Source organism: Mangifera indica, chromosome 3 (assembly GCF_011075055.1).
Source record: "Mangifera indica cultivar Alphonso chromosome 3, CATAS_Mindica_2.1, whole genome shotgun sequence".
Lineage (NCBI taxonomy): Eukaryota > Viridiplantae > Streptophyta > Magnoliopsida > Sapindales > Anacardiaceae > Mangifera > Mangifera indica.
In genome coordinates, this window is record NC_058139.1 from 5243217 (window position 1) to 5267927 (window position 24711).

The window sequence follows — 24711 nt, forward strand, 5'->3', positions numbered from 1 at the left end:
ACCATGAATTTGACCCTCCCCGGTTTTTGATATAATATGTATTATTTGTGGAGTAATGCGTTGGCAACCGATGAAATGCACCAAAAAGTATACCGATTTAATATTTTATTTACGTATTAATTATTTTTTTCATTGAAACATCGCATCAGGCCAATTTTTTATTTAAAAATATTAAATCGGCGCAATTGTCGGTACATCTCATCAGTTTGCTTAGAATAACTCTTGTGTTGTGGCCTCCAACTCAAACAAGTTTACCCTGGTGTTTTACTGGTTAATTTCTTTGAAAGTTAAAGTTAATGGTTAAAAATATTTTTGTCTTTTTTTTTTTTTTTCTAATATTTAAGAGGAATTATTGTTAACAAAACCCTTTAAAATCGATAAATATCTTATGAAATTACCAAAAAAATATTTCCCGGTCAACTTTCGGTCCGGGTCCCGGTGTGGTCTGAAAACACTGGTGATTTATATAATACCCGGTGATTCATACAAAAGTAATGGATTAGGTCAGCTGCCTCTATGTGCACAATAAAGTCGTGTTCTCATTACCCACCATTTTTGACAATCGAAAACTTCAAACTTTTCTTCTCCAATTCTGAAATCTGAATGTCTCAAAATTAATCGAAATGTGTCCTCTCAGATTTATTCTCGTCTTCCTCTCCGCCACTCTTGCCGGTTTTTTCCTTATCAGAAATTTCAAATCTGATCCCCACCTTGATCTCGATTCTGACAACAACGACAGCAGCAGCAGCAATTCGTCGATCCAACAAACCCCCGCCACTCTTTTCTCCAAGGTTTTCAAACTTTTCTTCTGGATTTTATTTGATTCGGTGAATTAAAGTTTTTTTAATTAATTTTTTCTTTTCAGGTTCGTTTAACAATGGAGTCTGGGTTTTGGACTTTCGTGGACATGGCTAGCGGTAAATATTTGTGGAGGCATTTGGTTTCTTCTTTTTGCAAAACGCGCTTAGTTGAAAAGAAATTGTCTTGATTGTAAGATTGTTGTTGTTTTTGTAAGAAAAAAGGTTGTGATTACATGAATTACATGAACTCTTTACAAAGGTTGTTTAAGATGGTGTTCTGGGAAATGAGAGAACTGGATAATTGTATTGTTAGTGTTTTTGTGATCAAATTTCGGTAAATTATTGATGTTCGCTATTGATTTTCTTGCTAGTTCTCAAGGTTTGATTCGATGAAGGGGTGAGAATTTGGTATTTATTTCCTAGCACCTTTAGTGGGTGGGTTTATTTTGACTGTTTGATGAAACTGGGAATGATAATTGGATGTGGTTTGTTGGTTTTGTGATGTGTTGAAGAAGCTGAAGAGAATAAGTTTAAAATGGGAATATGGTCTGTTTCATTTACTTATCTTACTTGCTAGGACTTAAGTTTAGAATAATTTTTGCTTAAGCATACTTTGTATGCAAACTAATCTGGTACAAAATTAGCTGAAAAGTGAAAGTATGAGTTTGTGTATGGAATTTATATTGAATTACTCTTGATTTTATATACAATGATTTGGTAGATTTGACTTGTAGGGGAAAAGAATTGGGTGCTCTTCTTATTGTACTCTTATCATCTTTTATGGGTTTTATACAGCAATATGTAGATCTTCCAACTCCAGCAGTTGAATTACTGAAAATTTTATTTTGCACCTTGTTTCCTTTTGGATTTTACGACATATATTCTCTCTTCTATGTTTTGTGTTGTTTACGAAGGCAGTTTGAATGGGGTGTAGTCTTGATGTTATGGATGTTGAAATGGTGGGTTCTTTTCATGGATTCATTGTTTCAACAAGTTTTCATATTATGTTTTGAGGATTGATTTATGCAATAAATGAGTTAAGGTGTACTCAATCTTCTAAATTTTGTTCAATAGAACTATGTTTGTTACACTTTTTAGTATATAATTAGGCATATAGACAATGTATTATTATATAATTAGGTGATTTTGAATTAAAAATAAAGTATCATGAATTAAATAAGTATATATTATCTGCAATATTGCCCAATTTTGTTTGTGGTTTGTGTCTATATGCTGCTGTTTGGCTTTTTGTCCTTTTCTGTTGGGTTTCGAGTGGAGGGGTTAGTATATATTATGTCCTGCCTTGGCTCCTTTTTGTCCTTTTGTCTTTCCTAGGAGATTGTGTCAATTAGTTTTTCTTGACATCGCAGATTTGTATGCCACAGTTAAGATAATCTAAATGCTACATTTTCCAGATGTGGTCAGGCATTTAGTAGTGGGATCGTTTTAAATCCTTTACACCCATTTCATCTTGCATCTTGGTGCTATGTGCTGTGCTGCCATACATTGTTGACATAAACAGCAATCTACTAGCCTTACCAGTTTGAAAATTGGATGTTGCCTTATAAACAACAACTGATTTTGTTACCTCCAGCTTTTCATGGTTGCTTAAAGTGACAACATGAACAACTTCTGCCAAATATCTCTCAACAACTGATGAACATCAGCTCTTCATTTTTCTGTCATGTTTTCACTGACAATTTCTCTTCATCTCTTTTGCGAAAAGCCAAAGTAGTTAAAAGTTTTATTAAGAATTTTGATAATTTCTCTATAAAATAAATTTCTACTGTCACCAAGTTAACCTTAATTCCTAAACATAAACTAAATTTGAATCTGAGTGTAAAAAAACTTATGGGTTAAATATTTTGTTAAGATCTAAATCTTTTAAATTACACACAAAATAAAAGACAGTCCACTCCAGGACTAACTTCAATTCGGCTTCACAAAATTTTGTATATGTTTATAAATTTATATATGATTTATATATAAAAATTATATTTAATAATAAGTAACTATAACTTTGCAACGCAAATTACGAATCCAAAAAGAAAGGGGTAACATTGTAATTTTACTTGAAATTGGAAATTACGTTTAAATTTAAAACTCAGTATTCAAGCACCCTATCAACGGTCGAATTGTGTCGACAGAGAATAGAGATGAGGAAGCGACAAGAGAAAAAGGGAATTGAGTGTCGCCCGGAAACCCTAAATCAAAATCCAATTAAAGAAGAAGAAATTGAAAAGAAAGGCGAAGTAGGAGAAGGGTTCTTTGCTTGCTATCTTTTAACTTCTCTCAGCCCCCGTTACAAGGGTCACACCTACATTGGGTTCGCTCGATTCCCTTTTTTTTTTCCTCTTCTTCTTCTTTTAATTAGGATAATATAATTTGCTTTTCTTGATTGTATTTGAAAATTTGTTGTCTAGATTCAATATAAACCCAATATTTGAACTCTTTTCTTTGTATTTTACTTTGTTTCAACTTGATTTTGTGCTCGTGTTACATATTCAGCGGCTTCTAATTTGATTTGGATATTTCTATTGCAAAAGGATTTTATTTTTAATAGTGGGGTCATATTACTTTATTAATGATCTGATGGATCTTAGCTCATTTTTTATGATCGAATAGTTACAGTGAATTAGATTTTTATGTTATTTTTACAATTTGTTAATTGCTTTTGTGCGTGTGTGTGTTTGTGAAACTTTCTCTTTGTTTTCAATTCAAGTTAAAAACCAATGTTTGGATTGTTTATGTAATGGAAGTGTTTGATAATTGCAGATTCACTGTGAATCCAAGGCGTCGAATAAGGCAGCATAATGGTGAAATAACATGTGGTGCTTTTAGAACGAAGAGGAGACGCCCTTGGGAGATGGTTTTATGCATTTATGGCTTCCCAACAAATGTGTCTGCTCTTCAGGTTATGCCTATAATCCTCTCCTCTCATTCATGTTTTCTGTACTGTGCCGTGTCTTGTAAAGTGATGAACGTTTATTGGGTTTCAAGCCGTACTTTTTTCTTTTACATGTCCTACTTGGTGAATCATATTCAGTTTCGGTTTCGCATTATTTGAGCCTTGTGTCTATGTCGATACAAAGTTCTAAATGGGTAATTGAGGCAAGTAGAATTCTACATTGTTGCTTACACTTCTGATCGCTTCTATTTTAGACTGAAAACTTGAGTTGGCTGTATCTGCAGTGAGCTTTTTGGGTCTATATTAGACTATATGGTATAAAAAATTCTCATCATGTACTGCAATCCTTTCTGTTCACCCTTTCCTGCAAATTTTTTATGCATGAAGAAACGAATCTTACCATTATCATTTCATGTTTCATAAGAGTGGGATAGCTTTTAACCTATTGGCAAACTGTAGTCCATGTCAGAGAAGTTCTAATGCTTGCATAATCAAATTTCCAATGAATGATTATTTGCAATAATTTCTTTGCTTTTTTTTGTTCTTTTTACGTTTTTTCCATGAGGGGGTTGTGTGAGTTACTAATTTGAAATAACTAATGTAATGCAAAGACTTTTTGGTTAAACAGAGTTTCAAATTTGTTGTAATTCTGTTTCAACATAGCCCTTAATTTAGAATTGATATCTTCCTCACTTATCTAGAGTGACAGGATAATTTTGTATCTCATATTTGAAATAATTATAATGTCAAATCAGAATCCTGCAGAGTAATGGTAACATTGAAGTGTCCAATTTGATTGACTATTGCAGTTTGAGTGGGCCTGGCAGCATCCAGCAGAATCACTAGCTGTGAGGCAGGCAGCAGCAACTTTTAAATCCTTCTCTGGAGTTGCTAATAAAATTAAACTCGCATACACAATGCTCAACCTCCCTAACTGGCAGAGGTAATATTACTTTTTTTATTTGCAATCGTGTTTCATATTTTCTCTTGTCTTAACTTCATGATTAGTTGGTCTTATAAGAACATGCCTTTCTGTTTTCAGCCTGACTATCACTGTAAATTATTTTTCAACGAAATACTCGAAACATGCTGCTAGTTGCCCAAGCCTTCCAGATCATATGGAGGTCCAAGTTTGTTCCATGGATGATCTTCCCTGCTACACTAGAAGAGATGAGAGTTTATTTGGGGATGAAGGTGGTTGGGGTGATGAAGATTGTGATGAAACTAGTGACAACAGTGGAAGTTTAGGGGAAACATCTACAGATAAATCTATCAATGCCTCATCAGATTTTTTACTTGCCAATGAAGAGGCTTTCTGTGAACGATTTGCACAGGTTAAACAGTATGGAGAGGTGCTAGCAAGAGACTCTTCAAGTCAAGGGGTAGATTGTCAGCAGTCTCTTGGTTTGATCAATTTACAAACTGCATTAACATCTTCAGTGGTTACCAACATTCCTTCTACAGCAACAATTCAAGGGTGTAGAAATGAGTTGGGTCTGCAAAGAAGTGAACAATTCATTACTGCAGTGGATGCTGATGAAAATCAGCAACCATGCCTGTGGGAGAAGCAATTTAAAACTACTGAAGTTACTAATAAAGATCAGCAAACAGTCCAGAGTTCTCATGCCTCTCAGAACGTTGAGGTTATAGATTTGCTGACACCATCACCTAGCTGCAGAGTTAGGTCATGTGGCAAGAAGAGAAGAGTTTCTAGTTTGTCTCCTGTGATCATTGACTTGACTTAAGCCTACTTCCCAGTAGCATAAAATAAATAGATAACAGAATAAATTAGCAAAGAAGAATGATGATGAAAATGTTGTACTATTGTATTTAGTGTTTCTCCTGTATTCAAGTCCCTGGCTTCCAGTTCTGTGCAATAATTTTATTTTGGACACACTGCAAACAAAAATGAAATTTTTCATTGCATCCTGAAGATGTTTGTTGCCTGGAAAGGCTTTTTCATAATAATAAATGTCTCTTCCCCCATGGTCTCATGAGGGTTTTGAGTCATTTTGTCTTTGCACTGGAATATTAATCATGTTCATGAAATTCTTGAATTAATGATAATTTGTAGAAATAACTTCTTGAAAGATTTTATTAAGTTAATGAATTGCAAACTGCGGTTTTCTTAAGGTTATGGCATAATGGTACTTTTGGGAAAGCAGATATAGAGTAGCAGTGAATTCTTTCTGTTGTCGATGTAATTTCAAACTGAAGTCTCTCGCTTTTGTTATTACAATATTATTAAAAGCTGGGCTCATGGTTATCTTCTGCTGATGTGATGTGGGAACCCATTTCCTCAGAAGCAATTCATGGTTATCTTCTGCTGATGTGATGTGGGAACCCATTTCCTCAGAAGCAATTCATGGTTATCTTCCAGCTGATGTGGAACCCATTTTAATCCTTAGCAGTCACATGATTAAAGCACCGTGATGTTGCTTTATATCTACTACAATAAGAATCAATGAGGGGCCTGCACATCATTTCACACAAACAAGCTTGCTAGGTACACGACCTGTGGCCATAATGTCAAGTTAAATGGTATCACAAGGAAATAAAGTACAATAAACAACTATGCAGGCAAACAATTATTAAATTCCAAATCTGTGCTCCAGACTACGACCAAAACTTGCTTGAAAAATTGCAAATGTGAATTATATCCACAAGCATGCAGTAATAAATGCGAACAACCAGAATTTCCATGACACAAAGACAGTGCTCAACTAATTAAAGAATCAGGTCTAGATACCAATGGTATTCTGGTTCTACAACACCTAAAGATGTCATTAGTTTTTCTAATGCAAAAAAGATGTACTTGCATCTGTGCACAACACGGTCCATATTTGAGACCTCTGCATAATGACCATAAAGGTTGCACAAGCACCCGGGAGAACTATTTATATGGAAAAATAAATAAATAAAAGGAGAAGACAGCTAGCTAAAGGGGCATTAATATCAGTGGACAATCCCTGTAACTGTATTAAACATTGAAGAAAATTACAAGATATGTGAAATATACGTGAGTCATTAAATCACATCAACAAAAACATTAAATTCATTGAGATAAAGACATCACACTTACAAGGGCAACAATAAGTTCAGAAATCAGCTGAAAACATACAAACACAAGATAACATGAGAATCTGGCAATAAGAGAAGAATAAAAAAATACAACAGTTGCGACTGCTATTGGTCTTGTGGTTGTTGCTGTTGCTCTGACTGTGGTTGTTGTTGCTCTAGCTGCTGCTGCATTTGTTGCGGCTCTAACTGCTGTTGTAGCTGCTGCTGGTGCTCACCCTGCCAAACCCAAATGATGTCTTGGAGAGCAGGCCTAATACCTTCTTCCATCATCTTCTGATATTCCAGAGTATCTCCATTAGATTTTCTCATCTCCACCAAATGAAAAGTTTGAGTTATCTGAAATATCTCAGCATCAATGGACAAAATTCCCTTCTTACCTTCCTTTAGTCCTTCCAATTTCAACAAACCTCCATCCTTCTTCATCACCTTCAGCCTCAGAAATTTAGTAATTTCTACCAGCTTAGAGATAATAATTGAGGCAGGTTTTTTGGAAGTAAATCTTGCTCCTCTCATTTGAGATTTTTCTTCAAAAAACCCAGACAGGTCAAACCCAGAAGAAAGAGAAATAATATCGAAAGCATTCAAGTTGCGAAGTTGGAGCAACTCCTGCTTTACCTCTGCAGCCATATTACCATTCTCTTGAGTACCAGAAGTAGCCACATCTTGAAGAACTAAACCCTTGCTTTCTGATTCACTTTTGTTCTGTTTGGGGTTCAATCCTTTTCTGAACCAAGAACTCTCCCTAATCTTTGATATTGAGATCCTAGTACTGGGGTTTGGATCTAATATTTTGCACAGCAGCCTTCGTACTTCCTGAGGAAACCAATGAGGGCATTTGAAGTCGGCCTTACCAATTTTCCTATACACCTCCATCAAATTTGAGTCGTGAAATGGGAGATAACCTGCCAATAGGACATACAGAACCACTCCACAAGACCAAATATCAGCCTTTTCACCATCATAGCCTTTCCTGTTAATCACTTCAGGTGCAACATAAGCAGGAGTGCCACAAGTTGTGTGGAGTAATCCATCTTGACGCTTGCAGTCAGCAAGTGCACTTAACCCAAAATCAGAAATCTTTAAATTCTCATTCTCATCCAATAATAAATTCTCTGGCTTTATATCCCGGTGATAGACACCTCTACTGTGAAGGAAATCAACTGCATTGATAAGTTGTTGAAAATATTTCCTTGCAACATCCTCCTTCAACTTCCCTTTAGCCACCTTGTTAAACAATTCACCGCTTTTAGCATATTCCATCACAAAAAATATCTTAGTCTTGGTGGCCAAAACCTCATACAACTGCACAACATTAGGGTGTCTAACAATTTTCATCACGGATATTTCTCGTTTAATCTGATCAATAAGCCCAACCCTAATAATCTTTTCCTTATCTATCACTTTAATTGCCACATTTTGATTTGTTCTAATACTTCTCCCATGATAAACCTTGGCAAAGGTTCCCTGCCCCAGTATTCTCCCAATTTCATATCTCTCCGTCAACACCCTTGGTTTATGATCCATCCCGCCCCACACCAAACCTCAATTTACAACAATTCAACTAGACAAATGCTACTTAATCTACAACAACACTCGAATGTCAATTTCTTTATTATACTTTCACAAATTAACATGCTCAACCGTCTTCACAATCATAACACATTCTTAAATAACTATCAATCCGATCATTATACACATCTAATATACAATCAATTTCGTCAAAATTAATATGTTTTTCCCCAATCAAATTAACAATATAATCATTATAATTAACACCAGATATTCCTGATTCCTCAATGCCTGAAAAGTGCATCTTTCAGCATTCCCAACCGAATCCTCTAGGCCAAGATAAGCTGAACTAATAATTCTCAGAAAAAAAATTTTAAATGTATCAATTTCTACCCAAAACAAATTCAAAATCGTTCATAAAAACCTCCAATTTATTCAATCAAAAAATTAAAATGTAATTGGGAGAAATTGATACCTTTGTGAGCAGTTTTCTGAGTGGCGGAGCGGCCTGCGGCCGAACCTGACCTGAGAAATTAAATTTTATTTATTTTTCGCTTTATTTATTGCAGAATCGGTTTTATTAAGGCAAACGAATGATGAGGGATGGGTTTCAGTCGTGTGTGAGCGTGCCCAGGATAAGTAATCTGAGATCTTTTTATCATCATCGTTGATGGACTTCCAAAGATATTGATGGTTGAAGTGTAGGTTTGAATGGCAAGTTTTTAGATTTGATTGAATTAGTAGTGATCATTCACCAGCCTTGGATTGCCATTTATTGAACGCAAAGCTCTCAACCTTTGACAACAACAAAAATAGATGTTTTTTTTTTTTTTTAATTTAAATTTGTAAAATTTACTTATCTTTAGTAAAATAAATTGTTATTACTTATTATTGTAATTATGTTTTCTGCACTTCACTAATTTTATGATTATAATAAAATTCATAATTTATTATATTAAAAAAAAACTGAAATAGATAATTTATTATATAATATATTCACTAATGTTTCATCACTGTTAATTATAATATATTTACATTATTTTTTGAACATTTCCACTAGTTTTTATTATTAATAGGTACTTTTGATATATCTATAAAATTATCATCATGTCATAGATGTTTGAATGAAATTTAAGTTAAGTGTTACTTCAAATACTCAAATTACGTAACATTTTCTTTTAAAGAACGATGTTTTTAAAGGAGGTTTTATATATATTAATGGCCAAAGGACTATTTCCAACCTAAGGTATGTTGCAATATCAAGTTTTTATCCTTTATCTTTGATAATACCAAATACTCACCTATGAATAGTTAAAATTAACGGTGATAAGGGTAAAATCGTTATTTTCTCTATAATATTAAAAATAAACTAAAATATAATATATTTTTGTCTCTCTAAACTTTAAAAACTAAAATTTTCCCTCAGCCTAAGTTTTAAAAAATGACAGTTTCACCTTAGGGTTTTGTTTTGAAATCTCCAGCGACATCTCCGGCTCTATTATCGACGGTCTCTCCCTCTCGAAGCATCCTCTCCTTCCGACGATCTCTTTCCTCCCATTTGAATGTTCGATCGACGTCGGAGAAACCTTGGGAGACGAAAAACTTCATTAGGAAAGACGAAGACGAAGTTGTTGTCTTTCTAGAAGAAGACCTCTGGGAAGACGACAGCTTCGTCTTCGTCTCCCAAGGCTTCTTTGACGTCGATCAGACGTCTAAATAGGAGAAAAAAGATCGTCAAAAAGAGAGGATACTTCGGGAGGGAGATGTCGTCAACAATGGAGCCAAAGATGTGGTCAGAGATTTCAAAATGAAACCCTAGGATGAAACTATCATTTTTTAAAACTTAAACTGGGAGAAACTTTTAGTTTTTAAAGTTTATGGGGGCAACAAGAGATAAAATTTTCAGGTGTTAGAGTTCTGTTAAATTTAACTGACCATGGATAGGTAAATGGTATTTTCATAGTTAATAGGGAGAATTTTGAGAATTCAACATAGTTTAGGTGGGAAATAGTCCTTTGGCCTATATTAATTATTATCTTTAATTCATTCCACTCAAGAACTAAAGATGCTATCTCTCGTATATGTATCAAATCACAAATAATTTGTGACCTCTCATCAATGTGATATCCCTATAAATAATCTATGATTGGTTTAAGGACAAATTTCATTTTACCTCCTGAATCATTTTGTTTTGATGTTCCATGAGTTAATCTATTTAGAAACTATATTCACGTTTAATATGAACTGTAAATTATCATTTTATATAAATTAACGATGAATAATATCATTAAGAAGATTATCTTTGACTCTTTAATCAAAGATATAGATTTTATGTTTACGAATAATACCCTTATTATTAATAAGTAATGTACCAACATGCTAGTATAAAAACTTGTATTCATTGAGTTATCACCTTTGGGTTTATCAAATAACACAAGTTGATAAACATGGAGACAATTATTTACTCAAGATTAAGATCATGCATGAATAATTGTTAAAATCAATTGATTGGATCAAATTGAATTATTAATGAATATGTTTTTTTTTTAAATTCCAAATCCAATACACTTTTTCGTTAATAAAATATGTATCAATATCCCCTTAAGGGTAACTTTAATAGTCAAGACAAACTATCTCGTGTTTAATTTATGATACTTTATAATTTTATCATAAATTAAATACTTATTTTTATTTTTTTAATTACGGATTATGAATTTTGGTTATCACTAAAGAATCATGCCTTCTAACACATGCATGATTCTAAAGTTAACACATGATAACCAACATGCAATTGTTTACTTGATATAGAATGGATATACATGAATTTAGAAAGAAAAATAATGATACAGAAACAAAACTTATGTATTAATTGGCCATTTTTACATGCAATCCGTTAGTTTTAGTAGCAGAACTGACAATCTTGTCTTCTTGGTTACATCAAAATAAGTTATACTTGTTTTTATTTTATTTTATTTTATTATTTTGAACTGGTCAAATATTCTTATGAATATTAAAAATTTATTAATAAACCTAGATAATTAATGGGGTCGCATGACTCACATTCTAATGTCAATGGGCTGGCTTGATGGCTAATTTAGCAATAAACGCAAGACTTGACGGCTCACTACATGACATGAGAGAGACCCACGTTATTCATTTTTAAAAGGCCGAATGGCTATTTTTCACTAAATTCCATGGAACCGCTTGGAGAACTTTTTTTTTTTTTTTTTTTAAACTTATAATAAAGCTATTTGTGATCTGGAAAAATATCTTCAACCAACCTATATGAGTTTATTCAAGCCAAATTTGATCTAATATAATAATAAAATTATATATTGTATTGTATATTAAAAAATATAATCTTTTAGATAATTTGTTGAATCGTAAAAAACTCTATTAAAAATAAAATAATAAAAATGTCTAACCGACATATTATCATTTTGAAAAAAATATCATAAATATTCATAAAAATTTAAAATTATGTATGACCCTAGATGTTTGCAAATGATTTTTCACACTTCACCACTTAGGCTAACCTTTGAGATATATTATATCATTATTTTTTTTTAAATGTATCGATTCATATTAAAAAATATTAATTAATTGAATGATTGTATACAAGAAAAGAGACAAAAAATGATAAAAGATAGAGAAAGTAAAAAACTCAACATGATTAATGGTGTGAATTTTGTGAGAAAGAGATAGAGGTTTAATATATAGGTAATATAATAATTTAAGTTTTCGTATTATGCAAGATCATTTTTTCTATAACTAGTGTTAGGTTTCGAATAGAAAAATATGGCAATGTCATCACATTGTAAAAAAAGTATATATTTTTTAAAACCTTGTTAGAAAAATGTAATTCACTATTAAAAATATTATAGAAAACCCATTGTAATGTATAACATCTAGACACTTTCGCCCGTAGTAGCTTCCAACCTGTCCCTTAAACAAATTAAAAAAAAAAAAAAAAACCCTTACGTAGCCAAAACTCTACTCTACTTCATTTCTTCCCATCATCAACGAACAAATTCAATTAGCCAACAACTCCACTTCACTCCATTGACAAAACAAATGCTCACAACTTCATCAGATCCTCCAACAAACCGTCCCCAAGTCATGAAGAATAATAACAAAGATTACAAATTATCCAAACTTCTAACAAAAGAAGTTTCAATGTCTAATTTCTCAAAGGATCAAGATAGTTACCATGGTGGTGTTCCTGTTTCAATCCCATTCACATGGGAATCACAACCAGGAACTCCGAAAATGCGCTTCAGAGAAAACCCTCTTCCTCCTCTCACTCCTCCTCCTTCTTACTTTTACGATTCCCCTAAAAAAACTTCCATTAAAATATCCAACCCTAGTAAGTCTAATCTTTTAGGGACCATTCTCCCTAAGCGTGTAACAAGAAAAACTCAACTTCCCACTTCATCTGCTTCTTCTTCTTCTTCTTCAAACTCCTCAGCATCATTTTCCTGGTCGTTGTCATCCCCTTGGTCCAGCTCATACTCGGTGCAATCGTCTGCAGTGAGGCCATCGGCGAATTTTCCAAGACGATGTGAAATTTCAAGCCCTAGATTGTCTTTTGATTCAAGGACGATGGGCGAGCAAGATGACTACGAATCTCATGTTTCAACTTTCTGTTTTCCAAGGGCAACGAATTCTAGGTTAAAATCCGGCTGCTATTCATCCATAAGCAAGGTATTGCTTAGAGATTCTTAATTAGTTTGTTTTGAGTTTGAATATAATGAGCTCTTGTTAATTGTTATTCCTCGCTCAGTTAAAATGTAAGACATGCAGTGGTGAAAGAAAATAAAACAAAACTTTAAGTCCAGATTTGATTAAGTATGATTTGAATTGATGAATGAAATGCATGTAATATTGTTTCATTTTGGTGACGTGTCTTGTACTTATTCTCTTCTTGTCCTCTTAAATCTATTTTTGGCTGAATGCTGTAATCAATATTGTTACCATTTATAATTGTCGAAGATTACACCACCCCTACCCACACACTACCATAAACACGAGCACACCCATCACACCACCGCCACCAACACTCTACTGCTACCACTGCCACTGAAGCTGATCGATCTGGCTATGGCGACTCCAGAAACACCTCACCCGTCTTTTCTAGCAGTAATAGATGAAGCAAAGCCATAGTTAAAATTAAGCTAGTTTCGATGAGCTTTTTACGAAGGCCAAGCTTAACCATGCGCATGACAATTTCATGCAGGCATTATTTTGGTGGGAAATTTCATTCTCCCTTGACAATATAATTAATCTTAGTAAGCTCAAATTAATACTTCAACTTCATAACACGGACGTTTATATAGTTAATTAATTAACTAATCTCTAAGGGGTCAACTTTTGGGCACGGTCAAGCGGATCTTAGGTCACGTATTGAGTAAGCATTTAAATAGCCATAAATTAATTAATATTTTTACACTACCAATAATTTTATATCTCCAAATATTTTATTTCCAATACCAGAAATTATAAACAATGCTGGCTCTTGTGCATTAATTATCACTTTAATGGTGACGCTCATTTTAGGAAAACTGTCACATGACTTCCCATGGCGTGAATTGGGGTATTCCTTTTTAAATAGTGAGTATTAATACAGCATGATATTAATAGGCCGGGAGATCTTTCCAATTTCTAAGACATGGAATGGATTTGAGTTGGTTTGACCTAAAATTTATACCCAACTTGAAAAAAATCAAATTTGAATTGAAACTTCATCTTGTTAATTTAACTTAACTCTAGGATTTGTTGGTATTATTGTACGGAAAGCTTTTTTTAATTTCATTGTCACTATTTATAATTTCAACCGATTCAAATTTAAACTCAAATGAACTATTTTAAATTTTAATCAAACTTTAACTGATTTTTATTTGAGTTCAATTTGATTCGAATCACCCTTCTTTCACGTCTCACTTTTGATTATGGATTATTCTTTGATATATTTAAGTAAAGATGTCCTGTATGAGAGATGCTTTACTCAACCCCATTCTATTCTCCCTTTTTTATAGTTTATAGTTTTTTCTTTTAATATAATGATATCACATTTAACACTCATATTTTTATTCAATAAATAGTGATATTGTTTTAAAAAATTTAATTTAAACCTCATTAGTATTATATTTTACATATGTAATTACATGTTTATAATAAAAATACATATATTTCATTTCAATTCAATCTGATGACGGGGAATGGCGCGGGTTTGGGTGAAGAACGTTAAACCGACCATTTTAATTTTGATATGGGTATTAAATGGCCGGCCCCTCAAACCCATCTCCTTCCCACCAAACCCATGTAACAATTTGCCATCCTTGGACACATGGGTCAATTCCACAGGCATAAGTTTTTAGATTAAGCATATGATTATGCAGGTTGTTGTGAATAAAAACTTGAATGCTTATTATTGATCAACACCATTGGCTAATAAATAGCCTTACAATAACTAACTGAGAAAAAACAGCCCACGTTTTATATTAACGTGGTAAAGAGCAGAGAATGAGTCAAATCTGGAAACTACCCTACATAATAGGGATTATTAAAACAGAAAACAATCTAAACAATAAGAAAGCCCAAATCCTGACACCCTCCCTTAAACTAATTACTAACATTAATTAGTTTACATTTGGAACTTCATGAACACCCATCAATTCTCTCAGCTTCAAAAACGTGTCAAGTTTGAGAGGCTTGGTCATCATATCTGCAATCTGGTCTTGTGTGCCACAATGAACTAACTCCACTACGCCTACCTTAGTAAGATCGCGCAGAAAATGAAAGTGAACATCTATGTGTTTGCTTCGTCCATGCATCACTGGATTCTTTGATAATTTAATTGTTGAACTATTATCACAAAACACAGTAGTACATTTACCTTGTATATGACTGAGCTTCTCCAAGATTCTCCTCATCCAAACAGCTTGACATGCACAGGATGTTGCGGCTATGAACTCAGCTTTAGTTGTGGAGAGTGAAACAACAGGTTGCTTTTTAGAAGACCAAGACACAACACCAGAACTCAACATGAACACATACCCTGATGTGTTTTTCCTATCTTCCAAATCACCGGCATAGTCACTATCGGTAAAAGCAATTAATTTATCATTCCCTCCCTTCTTGTAAAGGATCCCAAGATTTGTTGTGCCTCTCAAATATCTTAACGCCCTCTTTGCTGCTTGTAAGTGAAGCTCAGTTGGTTGCCCCATGTATCTACTAATTAAACTCACTACAAACATCAAGTCAGGTCGAGTTGCTGTTAGATACATAAGACTTCCTACCACTTGCTTGAAGAATGTTGCATTAACCTTGACTCCATTTTCATCTTTGAAGATTTTAAAACCTGGAACAATTGGACTATGAACAGAATTGCTCTCCTCCATCCCAAATTTTTTTAACACATCTAAGGCATATTTCTTTTGACTGATGTAAATACCATCTGTTTCTTGTAACACTTCAACTCCAAGAAAGTACCTCATCTTTCCCAAATCGGTCATATCAAACTCATGCAACATAGACCTCTTGAACTCATAAAACATCAATTCATCATTTCCAGTAAAAAGGAGGTCATCAACATATACACTTACAATTAAAATTTTACCTCCTTTGCTTGTTTTGACGAACAAAGTATGCTCATTGTGGCACTTCTCAAAGCCTTCATTCACAAAGTGTGCTTCTATACGACTAAACCAAGCTCGTGGAGCTTGTTTGAGTCCGTATAACGCTTTCTTCAGTTTGTACACCTTGTGCGGATTGTCTTTCTGCTCATAGCCTTTCGGTTGCTCAACAAACACCTCTTCACTTAGCTCTCCATGGAGAAAAGCTGATTTCACATCTAGTTGGTAAATCATCCAACTCTTTTGAGCTGCAAGAGCAATAATCATTCGAACTGTATCCATCATTGCCACTGGTGCAAAAACCTCTGTGTAATCAATTCCATGTTGTTGCGTATAGCCTTTTGCTACAAGACGTGCTTTGTATTTGTCTACCTCTCCATGCTCGTTAAGCTTTGTTTTGTAAATCCACTTGACACCAATCTTCTTTGCACCTGCAGGTAAGTCAGTTAGCACCCAAGTATCATTCTTTTCTATGGATTTTATTTCTGAATCCATAGCAACTTTCCATTTTGCACTTTTCACAGCCTTTTCAAAAGAAATGGGATCTGCAGACGTAAAAAATGCTAAATTAGTCTCATCTTCTTCTTCAGATAGACCTTCACCCGTTTCATAATCTCTCATCCATACAGGTGGCCTTCTTACTCTTCCTTCATTCGAACTAGGTAAACTTTCTTCATCTACTGGATTTGGGGAAATAACAACAACGTCTTCTATACTATTTTCATCTTCATTCTCGACCTCACCTTTATTATTTGCAGCACTATTTCCTTCATCATCTCCCCATTCCAACACAGCTACCACCTGTTCTTCATAGCTCTTATCCCAATCCCAAGATTTGTCTTCTTCAAAAACTACATCCCTGCTAATTATGATCTTCTTGGCTTTTGGATCATAGAGCCTGTAAGCTTTAGATTCTTCACTAACTCCCAACAACACACAAGTAAGACTTTTGTCTTCCAACTTGGTTCTCTTAACATCTGGTACATGAACATGTGAGATAAAACCAAACACTCGAAAATGTCCAACCGACGGCTTGACTCCACTCCAAGCTTCCTCCGGAGTTATGTTCTTTACTGCTAGAGTAAGACTTCGGTTTAGAATATACACTGTCCAATTCACAGCTTCTGACCAAAAAGTCTTTGGAATCTTTTTCTCTGAAAGCATACTTCGAACCATATTCATGATGGTTCGATTCTTCCTCTCTGCAACTCCATTCTGTTGTGGAGTGTAAGCTGCTGTCAACTGCCTCTTGATGCCATTTTCTTTACAAAATTCATTAAACTCTTGTGAAGTGAACTCACCCCCTCGGTCAGTACGCAAACATTTAATATAAGAACCTGTTTCTTTCTCAACACAACTTTTATACTGTTTGAAGATAACTAAAGCTTCAGATTTTTCAACCAAGAAGTAAATCCATACCTTTCGACTAAAATCATCAATGAAGCTAATTAGATACCTTTTTTTGCTGTTTGAGACTGGTGTGATAGGGCCACATATGTCAGCATGAATGAGTTGAAGTTTCAAAGATGCTCTCCAAGTGCTCTTATTTGGAATTGGGTCTCTATGCTGCTTACCAACCATGCAATCAATGCATACAGTTTTTGAAGCTTCAAATTGTGGTAGTCCATTCACCATCTTCTTGTTTTGAAGAGTCCTCAATCCTTTGTGACTTAAGTGTCCATATCGACAATGCCAGAGATGAGATAAGCCTTGTGTAGTTGTGTGAAAATAAGCTAGTTTCTTTGGTTCAGCCAACAAGATAAACATTCTATTGGCAGTCATCTCTGCTTGAATGATCAAGCCCTTCTCAGGATGATAGATTTTACACATGTCATGTTGAATAAGAATCGCTAAACCTTTCTCCTGTAGCTGGCCAATGCTCAATAAATTATTTTTCAATTCAGGTATATAAAATACCTCAGTGACTATATGATTGAATCCATTCACTTTTAACCTTATATTACCCTTCCCCATCACTATCAATTTTGAGTTGTTTCCTAGCTTCACTGTTTGCCTGAAGCTTTCATTGAGGTCGTAGAAAAGAGCTTTATCTCCACACATATGGTTGCTGCAGCCCGAATCTAAGAACCAAACATCTTCCTTTTTAGCTTCATTTATCTTAATATAGGACATCAGCAACATCGCTTCTTCTTCAAGTTCAGCATAATTGGCCTCTTTGTCATATCTTGGGCATTCATATCGAAAGTGTCCAAGTTGGTGACAATTGTAGAATTCTACGGTAGCTTTGTTGAAGAATTGTCGTCCTCTTCCTCTGCCTCTTCCTTGAGAGAATTTGCGACCACGATCTCTTCCTCCTGTACTTTCCTCATGAGTTGCCTTCAATGCCTGCTCTTCTCCTTTGTGCCTATGAAATTTCTGCTCGTGAATAATTAACGAACTTTGCAATTCATCGATTGACAGGTGATCAATGTCTTTTGATTCTTCAATTGAGCAAACAATATAATTGAACTGGTCACTTAATGATCGCAGTATCTTTTCTACTATTGTAACATCGCTCACTTGTTCACCATAAACTCTCATCTTGTTGGCAACAGACATCACTCTTGAGAAATAATCAGAGACACCTTCTCCAGATTTCATCTCAAGCGTTTCAAACTCTTTGCGAAGAGCTTGAAGAATGGATCGTTTCACCCTTGCATTGCCCTCATACTTCTTTTTCATGGAATCCCATATCTGTTTAGATGTGTTCTTCTGTAAGATGGTTTCTAAAATAGTTCGATCGATAGCCTGAAATAGATAATTTTTCACCTTCAAGTCTTTCAGCTTCATCTCATCAAATTTCTTCTGTTGTGCCTCTGTCAACACTGCTCCGCTTTCTGGCTCGACATAACCAGTCTCCACAAGACTCCAATACTCCTTGGATCTTAAAAAATTTTCCATCAACATGCTCTAATGATCGTAATGACCATCAAAACGAGGAATAGCAGGTTGCACAAAATTCCCTTCAGTCGTCATCTCCCTTGCTGCTGCAAATCACAAAAGCTGCTGCTTTGTTTCTTCAAGCCCAGTGGGGGCTCTGATACCAGAATGTTGTGAATAAAAACTTGAATGCTTATTATTGATCAACACCATTGGCTAATAAATAGTCTTACAATAACTAACTGAGAAAAAACAGCCCACGTTTTATATTAACGTGGTAAAGAGCAGAGAATGAGTCAAATCTGGAAACTACCCTACATAATAGGGATTATTAAAACAGAAAACAATCTAAACAATAAGAAAGCCCAAATCCTGACACAGGTGACATTTACCAATTTCTTTTCCAAATTATTTGCTGAACTTTTGTTAAGATAGTTTAACCTTTGTTTATTTTATTTGTAGGCTATACAAAAATAGACACATATAACAATATAAAAATTTCTCATATTTATTTTATGATGGTTTGATTAGAGAGCTCGCCAAATGGATTTTATTTGGCAAATGAATGAAACATTTCTTGGTAAATTTTGACCTCACATGAAGGTTGACCATTAGATACATACCAAATGAAAACGGCATCCAAATGTTTGGTAACGCTTAATTAAAAAATTCATTATGTTAATATGAATGAAATAGCAAAAGTCGGTGTGTAATTTTATGGAAATTTGAATTAAAAAAATAAAAAAAACAAATTAATTACGTAGATTTGATTTTGATATGAAAAGAAAAGTGTCAAGGGATGCGACTTCTGAGCCTTAAAATACGGGTCAAACAAGAACAAGTGCTTCCATTCTCTAGCATTTTCATTAACCTTCTTGATCAAATATTAATACTTTAATTTATTTACTAGATCCTCCTCCTCTAATTCCAAACATAGTGTTTGTAGGTTTCTTTCTTTTTCTTTACCTACCACGATATTTACTCGCCAGGTACTTTTATATAACTTGCTCGACATTTGTATTCATCTATGATTTTGACAATATTTTAATGAGGTTTCTTGTAACATATATAGCTTATTTTCTACTTTGCTAATATCATTAATCAATAAAATTATCTGTATAAATAATATGTATAATTTTAGTGCAAAATTCGATATGAGCTGTTAGAGTATATTATCATAAGACAATATTATAAAGCATGTCAAATATAATTTACATGGAAAATGGCAATTATATTGCCTAATTATAAACTTTATTAAATGTATATTAGACGTGGTATAATAAAGTTTGTCCCATCAACTGGGTAGCCCAAAGGCGCAAAGAAAGATAATAACATTTTCCTTGAGTAACAATACACATATAAAGTGAAATCCTTTTCACTAAATTTGTATCGCGAAAGCTTTGCTGGGATTTTTCGGTGCAATCCACAGCATATGGATCCAATAATGGGGTAGGTGAAGGGTCGAATGGTAATTAACTATTTAACTTCTAAACAAAATAGCATAGTTAGGTTAAAATTCGATTGTTATGTTTTATTAGGATATATTGTTGTACCTAGATTTTCGTACTATAAAAAACTCTGTGGAATCCAATAATATAGTATTAAGTTAATATAATATATCTGCAAAACAAGGGCGGGGGATTCTTGAAAATAAGAAATTGTATAAGATATATATATATATATATATATATATATATATATATATATAATATATATATATATATATATATATATATATATATATATATATTTATGTATGTATATTTATATATTAGTATACTACTAAAAAGTGTTAAATCTTATGTGTAAGCCACACAAGAACAATGCAAGAGTCTTTTGAGAGGGTTAGGGTTTGATGAGAATAGGAGAAGAAAGAAAAGTTTTAAGGAAAAAATTTAAAAGAAGATATTTTTATTCAATTGAATGAATTATAACTATATAAAAATAAACAAGCTTGTTTAGTTGATGGAACTAATTATTAAAGTAATAAAACATGTTGCTTTAATAAAAAAAATCAACAACCGTTAACGAAATTAATTATATTTTAACATCTCATCAAAAGATAATTTACTCGTTAGTTTCGTATCAACATCTTTCTTAAAAGTAAACTAAAACAGAAGTTTGTCATCATACTTTTTCATCTCTCAATATTACCTTATAAAATAAACCATCTCTAGTCAATTATTTTTAATATGTTTCAATTTTTCTTGAAATATTATAAAAAATACACACAATTTTTATACTTAAGAGAAAATTTAAGTTTTAAGACACATTTTATACAATATAGCTATCACACCAAATAGAAAACATGTCATATTTAAGTTTTGAGATACATGTCATATTTTAATCATACATATGTGCATTATATCAAAAGAATTATGATCAATCATCAATTAACTTAAATGGAAACAAAAATCATGAAGTAGTTATAATGAAAAAACTTCTGTTAACCCTATGTATTAAAAAATCTTTAAACACTTATGTTTTCAAAATGGCCTTAAAGGCTACAAGTCTTAGTCCTTTGGTTGAAAGACTCCTATTAACCTTAAATACCAAAAGATTATCAACTTTGTATTTATATACTCTATCATAATATAACCCTTTTTGATGAGATTTTTTATTGTAAAATACCTTACTTTTGTGTGTTTTGTCCTATCAATAATTTTTTTATTCTTATTGAATAACATAATAATAATGCTATCATAATATATCATACCTTCTTATGTTTAGCCAGAGAAGATTTTCTTATTATTCTATCTTTAACCCTTTTAACATTAATTTACTATGAATAAAAAAAAAAAAATGATTCGTCTTCAATCTTTTGCCATACCTTCTTTTGTTTGTTTCTTTTAAAAGACTTTGACCTACTTGCCCTGATACCTTGCCTTTTAAGCACTACTTTCTTTCTTTCTCATCTTCTTTTTCTCTCTCTTTCAAACGCCCCCATCTCTTCAACTCCTTTCATCTACACAAACTATTAGCATGCTTGAATGTCAAGAGACAGGTAAAACTCATTCACTTAAAAACAAAACAAAACAAAATAAATTGTCAAGGGCCAATAACATTTTTTTCAAACTTTGTTTATTTCTTTTGATCATTATCATTTTATTTTGTGATTCAGGGAGAGATTTGATGAGATAGGAAAGAGGATCAAGAGAGAAAGCGATGCTTCAACCTCATCACAAATGGGAAGAAGACATTTTTCTTCAGGGACCTTGAACACAATCACACCTTGTGCTGCATGTAAACTTTTGAGAAGAAGATGTGCTGAAGAATGCCCTTTCTCTCCATATTTTTCTCCCCATGAACCCCAGAAATTTGCTTCCGTTCACAAAGTATTCGGTGCAAGCAATGTCTCTAAGATGTTAATGGTAAAAACACTAATCCATCTCTCATATATAATTTAATTTTATCTATTATTATATATTTATTTATCATGATTTTCTTTATATTGTTCAGGAGGTTCCAGAGAGTCAAAGAGCGGATGCTGCAAATAGTCTGGTTTTTGAAGCAAATTTGAGGCTTAGAGATCCGGTATATGGATGCATGGGGGCCATTTCGGCTCTGCAACAACAAATTCAATCGTTATCGGCAGAACTTAATGCAGTGAGGGCAGAGATACTTAAATACAAGTATAGAGAAGCTAGCAATAATACCCATGTTAGTAATCCTTCTTGTACTAATTTAATTACTTCTGAGATGGTATCAATTGTTGCACCATCTCTTCCACCACGACCGCCGCCGCCTCCACCTCCACCGCAGCCTTCTATGGTTGTTTCTTCTTCTTCTTCATCTTCTATTTCTTCTCTATACACAGCTCCAACTACCACTTCCACGACAGGTTGTACCTCTCGATACTTTGATTAATTTAATCTTGTAGAACATGATCCATTTTTCTTTAGTTTTGTCATTTATTATATCAATAATAATTATTAAATAGAGTAGAAGATTTATGAGATCTACTTAAATGTTTGTTTGTTCACACTTCACAGCTTTAACTCTTCCCATGTATTAACTCTTTTCGTTTCACCTTCTTCCTTACAAGCACCATTTCATTGGCTTTTCCTAGATAACTTCTGCAAATTTTTTCAGTTTTACTATTTTCTCTAGGGTAAACAAAGGCTTAAAAGAAGAAGACAAATAGGAAATTGATTAGAGGTAATAATCATAAATGACAAGAAAGGGTAGCGTGCACTGGTTGGCATAGTTGTATGTGGATACATTTTCCGATGGTTTCCACACCTGTGAGAATATATGCATGCCTTGAATGATAAAGTTGTAAGCCTGCTCAGTTTATTTATGTTAGTCTGTGCCATTGAAGGACCCAAAAACATGTTTCTGGAGACAAAAGGTATTGTGGTTGTGATTCTCCCGTCTGAATTTTCAATTTTTCCATTAATTCAGAAAAATAGCTATTCATGATCATCCTCTTCAAGAATATACAAACCAGAGAGAAAAAGAAAGTTGTAATTTCTTGATAAGTTGTATTAAGTGGAAGAGCAATTCTAGGCTTACCCACTTTGGTACATAAATGGATATATACTTATATGTATCATTACATAATTAGATATTATTTTATCTTTAATTCAAAATCACTCAATTATATAATGATACATATAAATATGTACTTATTTATGTATTTAAAATAGATATACATAATTTTATTGTTAGTGAAATGATGAGTTGTAACATCGAAATCAAGGTCTAATTAATATTTTTAATCTAAACTTATTTCAATTGTAAGACAAACCACATACAAAGTTTTCTTTAGGTAATGTATGTGATAAAACAAATGAAGGGACAAAGTTCAAATTTTCTATTTACATAAATTCTTATTCTATATTTTTGTTCATTCTGCTGATTCATGAAAGTTCAAATTTTTCTGGGCCCATATGTTTTTGTATGTTATCAAAGGTCTACAATAATGCCAAAAGTTGTTCCTTCATATAAGATTTGTTGGATTTTCTAGCCGTGTGGATCTCAACAAGTAGAAGGAACAACCAATCACAATAGACTTTCAAATATTATATGGAAAAATAAATTTATAAGAAGTGGGCATAAGATCAAATCCAACAACTACAATTTGAATAAAATCTTATATATAAATTATAAACAAATTATCCATACTTATTTCTCTCACTCATTTCGGTTTTAAAAAAATGTTGATATAGAGTTAGAATTTGATAGGATGGATAGTTTGAGGAAGCTATTTCTAGTATTTAAAAGACCAGAATCTTAACCCTACTAGAAAACTCAGGATGAATTATTTCTTTCTCTCATCACAATAAACAAATACTAGTAAAAATAAATTAATTAATAAATTGTCTATGGATATAATCTACCTTTTCAAATTCCTTGAGTTCCATCTCTACCATATGAAAATATTATAATTTTGAAAACCCAAGCAAATCTTGCCGGTTGGCAATTCAACAAGTTAAATGCTTCAAACTGTTGAAGCGCTTATTTGGCGTTGACAGAGTTGTATTAGATTTTGATGTCAACAAGTAAATTCTATTCGATTATGAGCACCCCTAGACGTGTGTATATATAATAAATTGATTTTTATATGTCATTTGAAACTTAAATCTTTATAGATCAATGAACAAATATGGCCGCCAGAGCATTCACATGGGCTTAATTTACAATTTGAAGACAGCTCAACAGTAAATGGAGATATCCTGTATCTACAGTAAATGGAGAAAATATCAGAAACTAAGCTCAAATTGAGGACAACCAACTTCGGGTGAAAAAATAAAAAAAAGGAACTTCGGGGGCTTGTACGGCTATAGATATTTTAATTTTGTCCAATGAATTAACAAAAAGTTATTCAAAATCGTAATCTCTAGTTTGACATTAGATTATATTATAGTTGAACACATTTTTAGGGGTAGATTCAATC

General features: G+C 33.2%; 4 protein-coding genes across 4 annotated transcripts; 3 read left to right on the forward strand and 1 right to left on the reverse strand.

Annotated features, from left to right (window-relative positions):
- The first annotated feature begins 423 nt into the window (after positions 1–423).
- Positions 424–1170, forward strand: LOC123210731. Its single transcript, XM_044629205.1, has 2 exons — positions 424–791; positions 866–1170. Exons 1-2 carry the CDS (start codon positions 624–626, stop codon positions 986–988), a joined length of 291 nt encoding a protein of 96 aa, XP_044485140.1. The 5' UTR covers positions 424–623; the 3' UTR covers positions 989–1170.
- A 1746-nt stretch (positions 1171–2916) lies between these two features.
- On the forward strand, positions 2917–5718 carry LOC123210117. Its single transcript, XM_044628328.1, has 4 exons — positions 2917–3126; positions 3576–3714; positions 4518–4651; positions 4751–5718. Exons 1-4 carry the CDS (start codon positions 2957–2959, stop codon positions 5451–5453), a joined length of 1146 nt encoding a protein of 381 aa, XP_044484263.1. The 5' UTR covers positions 2917–2956; the 3' UTR covers positions 5454–5718.
- A 1022-nt stretch (positions 5719–6740) lies between these two features.
- On the reverse strand, positions 6741–8900 carry LOC123212034 (CBL-interacting serine/threonine-protein kinase 10-like). The gene is made up of 2 exons (XM_044631057.1): positions 8774–8900; positions 6741–8647 (listed from the first exon to the last, which is right to left on the reverse strand). The coding sequence occupies exon 2, from the start codon at positions 8311–8313 to the stop codon at positions 6895–6897; it is 1419 nt and encodes a 472-aa protein (XP_044486992.1). The 5' UTR covers positions 8314–8647; positions 8774–8900; the 3' UTR covers positions 6741–6894.
- A 12803-nt stretch (positions 8901–21703) lies between these two features.
- On the forward strand, positions 21704–22794 carry LOC123212304 (LOB domain-containing protein 15-like). Its single transcript, XM_044631393.1, has 3 exons — positions 21704–21816; positions 21934–22183; positions 22272–22794. The coding sequence occupies exons 1-3, from the start codon at positions 21803–21805 to the stop codon at positions 22677–22679; spliced, it is 672 nt and encodes a 223-aa protein (XP_044487328.1). The 5' UTR covers positions 21704–21802; the 3' UTR covers positions 22680–22794.
- Positions 22795–24711: the final 1917 nt, after the last annotated feature.

Coding starts and splice junctions, on each gene's coding strand:
- LOC123210117 (XM_044628328.1), top strand. CDS start 2,957: ATGAGGAAGCGACAAGAGAAAAAGGGAATTGAGTGTCGCCCGGAAACC. Junction 3,127..3,575: donor AAGGGTCACACCTACATTGG/GTTCGCTCGATT, acceptor TGATAATTGCAG/ATTCACTGTGAATCCAAGGC. Junction 3,715..4,517: donor CAAATGTGTCTGCTCTTCAG/GTTATGCCTATA, acceptor TGACTATTGCAG/TTTGAGTGGGCCTGGCAGCA.
- LOC123212304 (XM_044631393.1), top strand. Junction 22,184..22,271: donor ATGTCTCTAAGATGTTAATG/GTAAAAACACTA, acceptor TATATTGTTCAG/GAGGTTCCAGAGAGTCAAAG.
- LOC123212034 (XM_044631057.1), bottom strand. CDS start 8,313: ATGGATCATAAACCAAGGGTGTTGACGGAGAGATATGAAATTGGGAGA.
- LOC123210731 (XM_044629205.1), top strand. CDS start 624: ATGTGTCCTCTCAGATTTATTCTCGTCTTCCTCTCCGCCACTCTTGCC. Junction 792..865: donor CCGCCACTCTTTTCTCCAAG/GTTTTCAAACTT, acceptor TTTTCTTTTCAG/GTTCGTTTAACAATGGAGTC.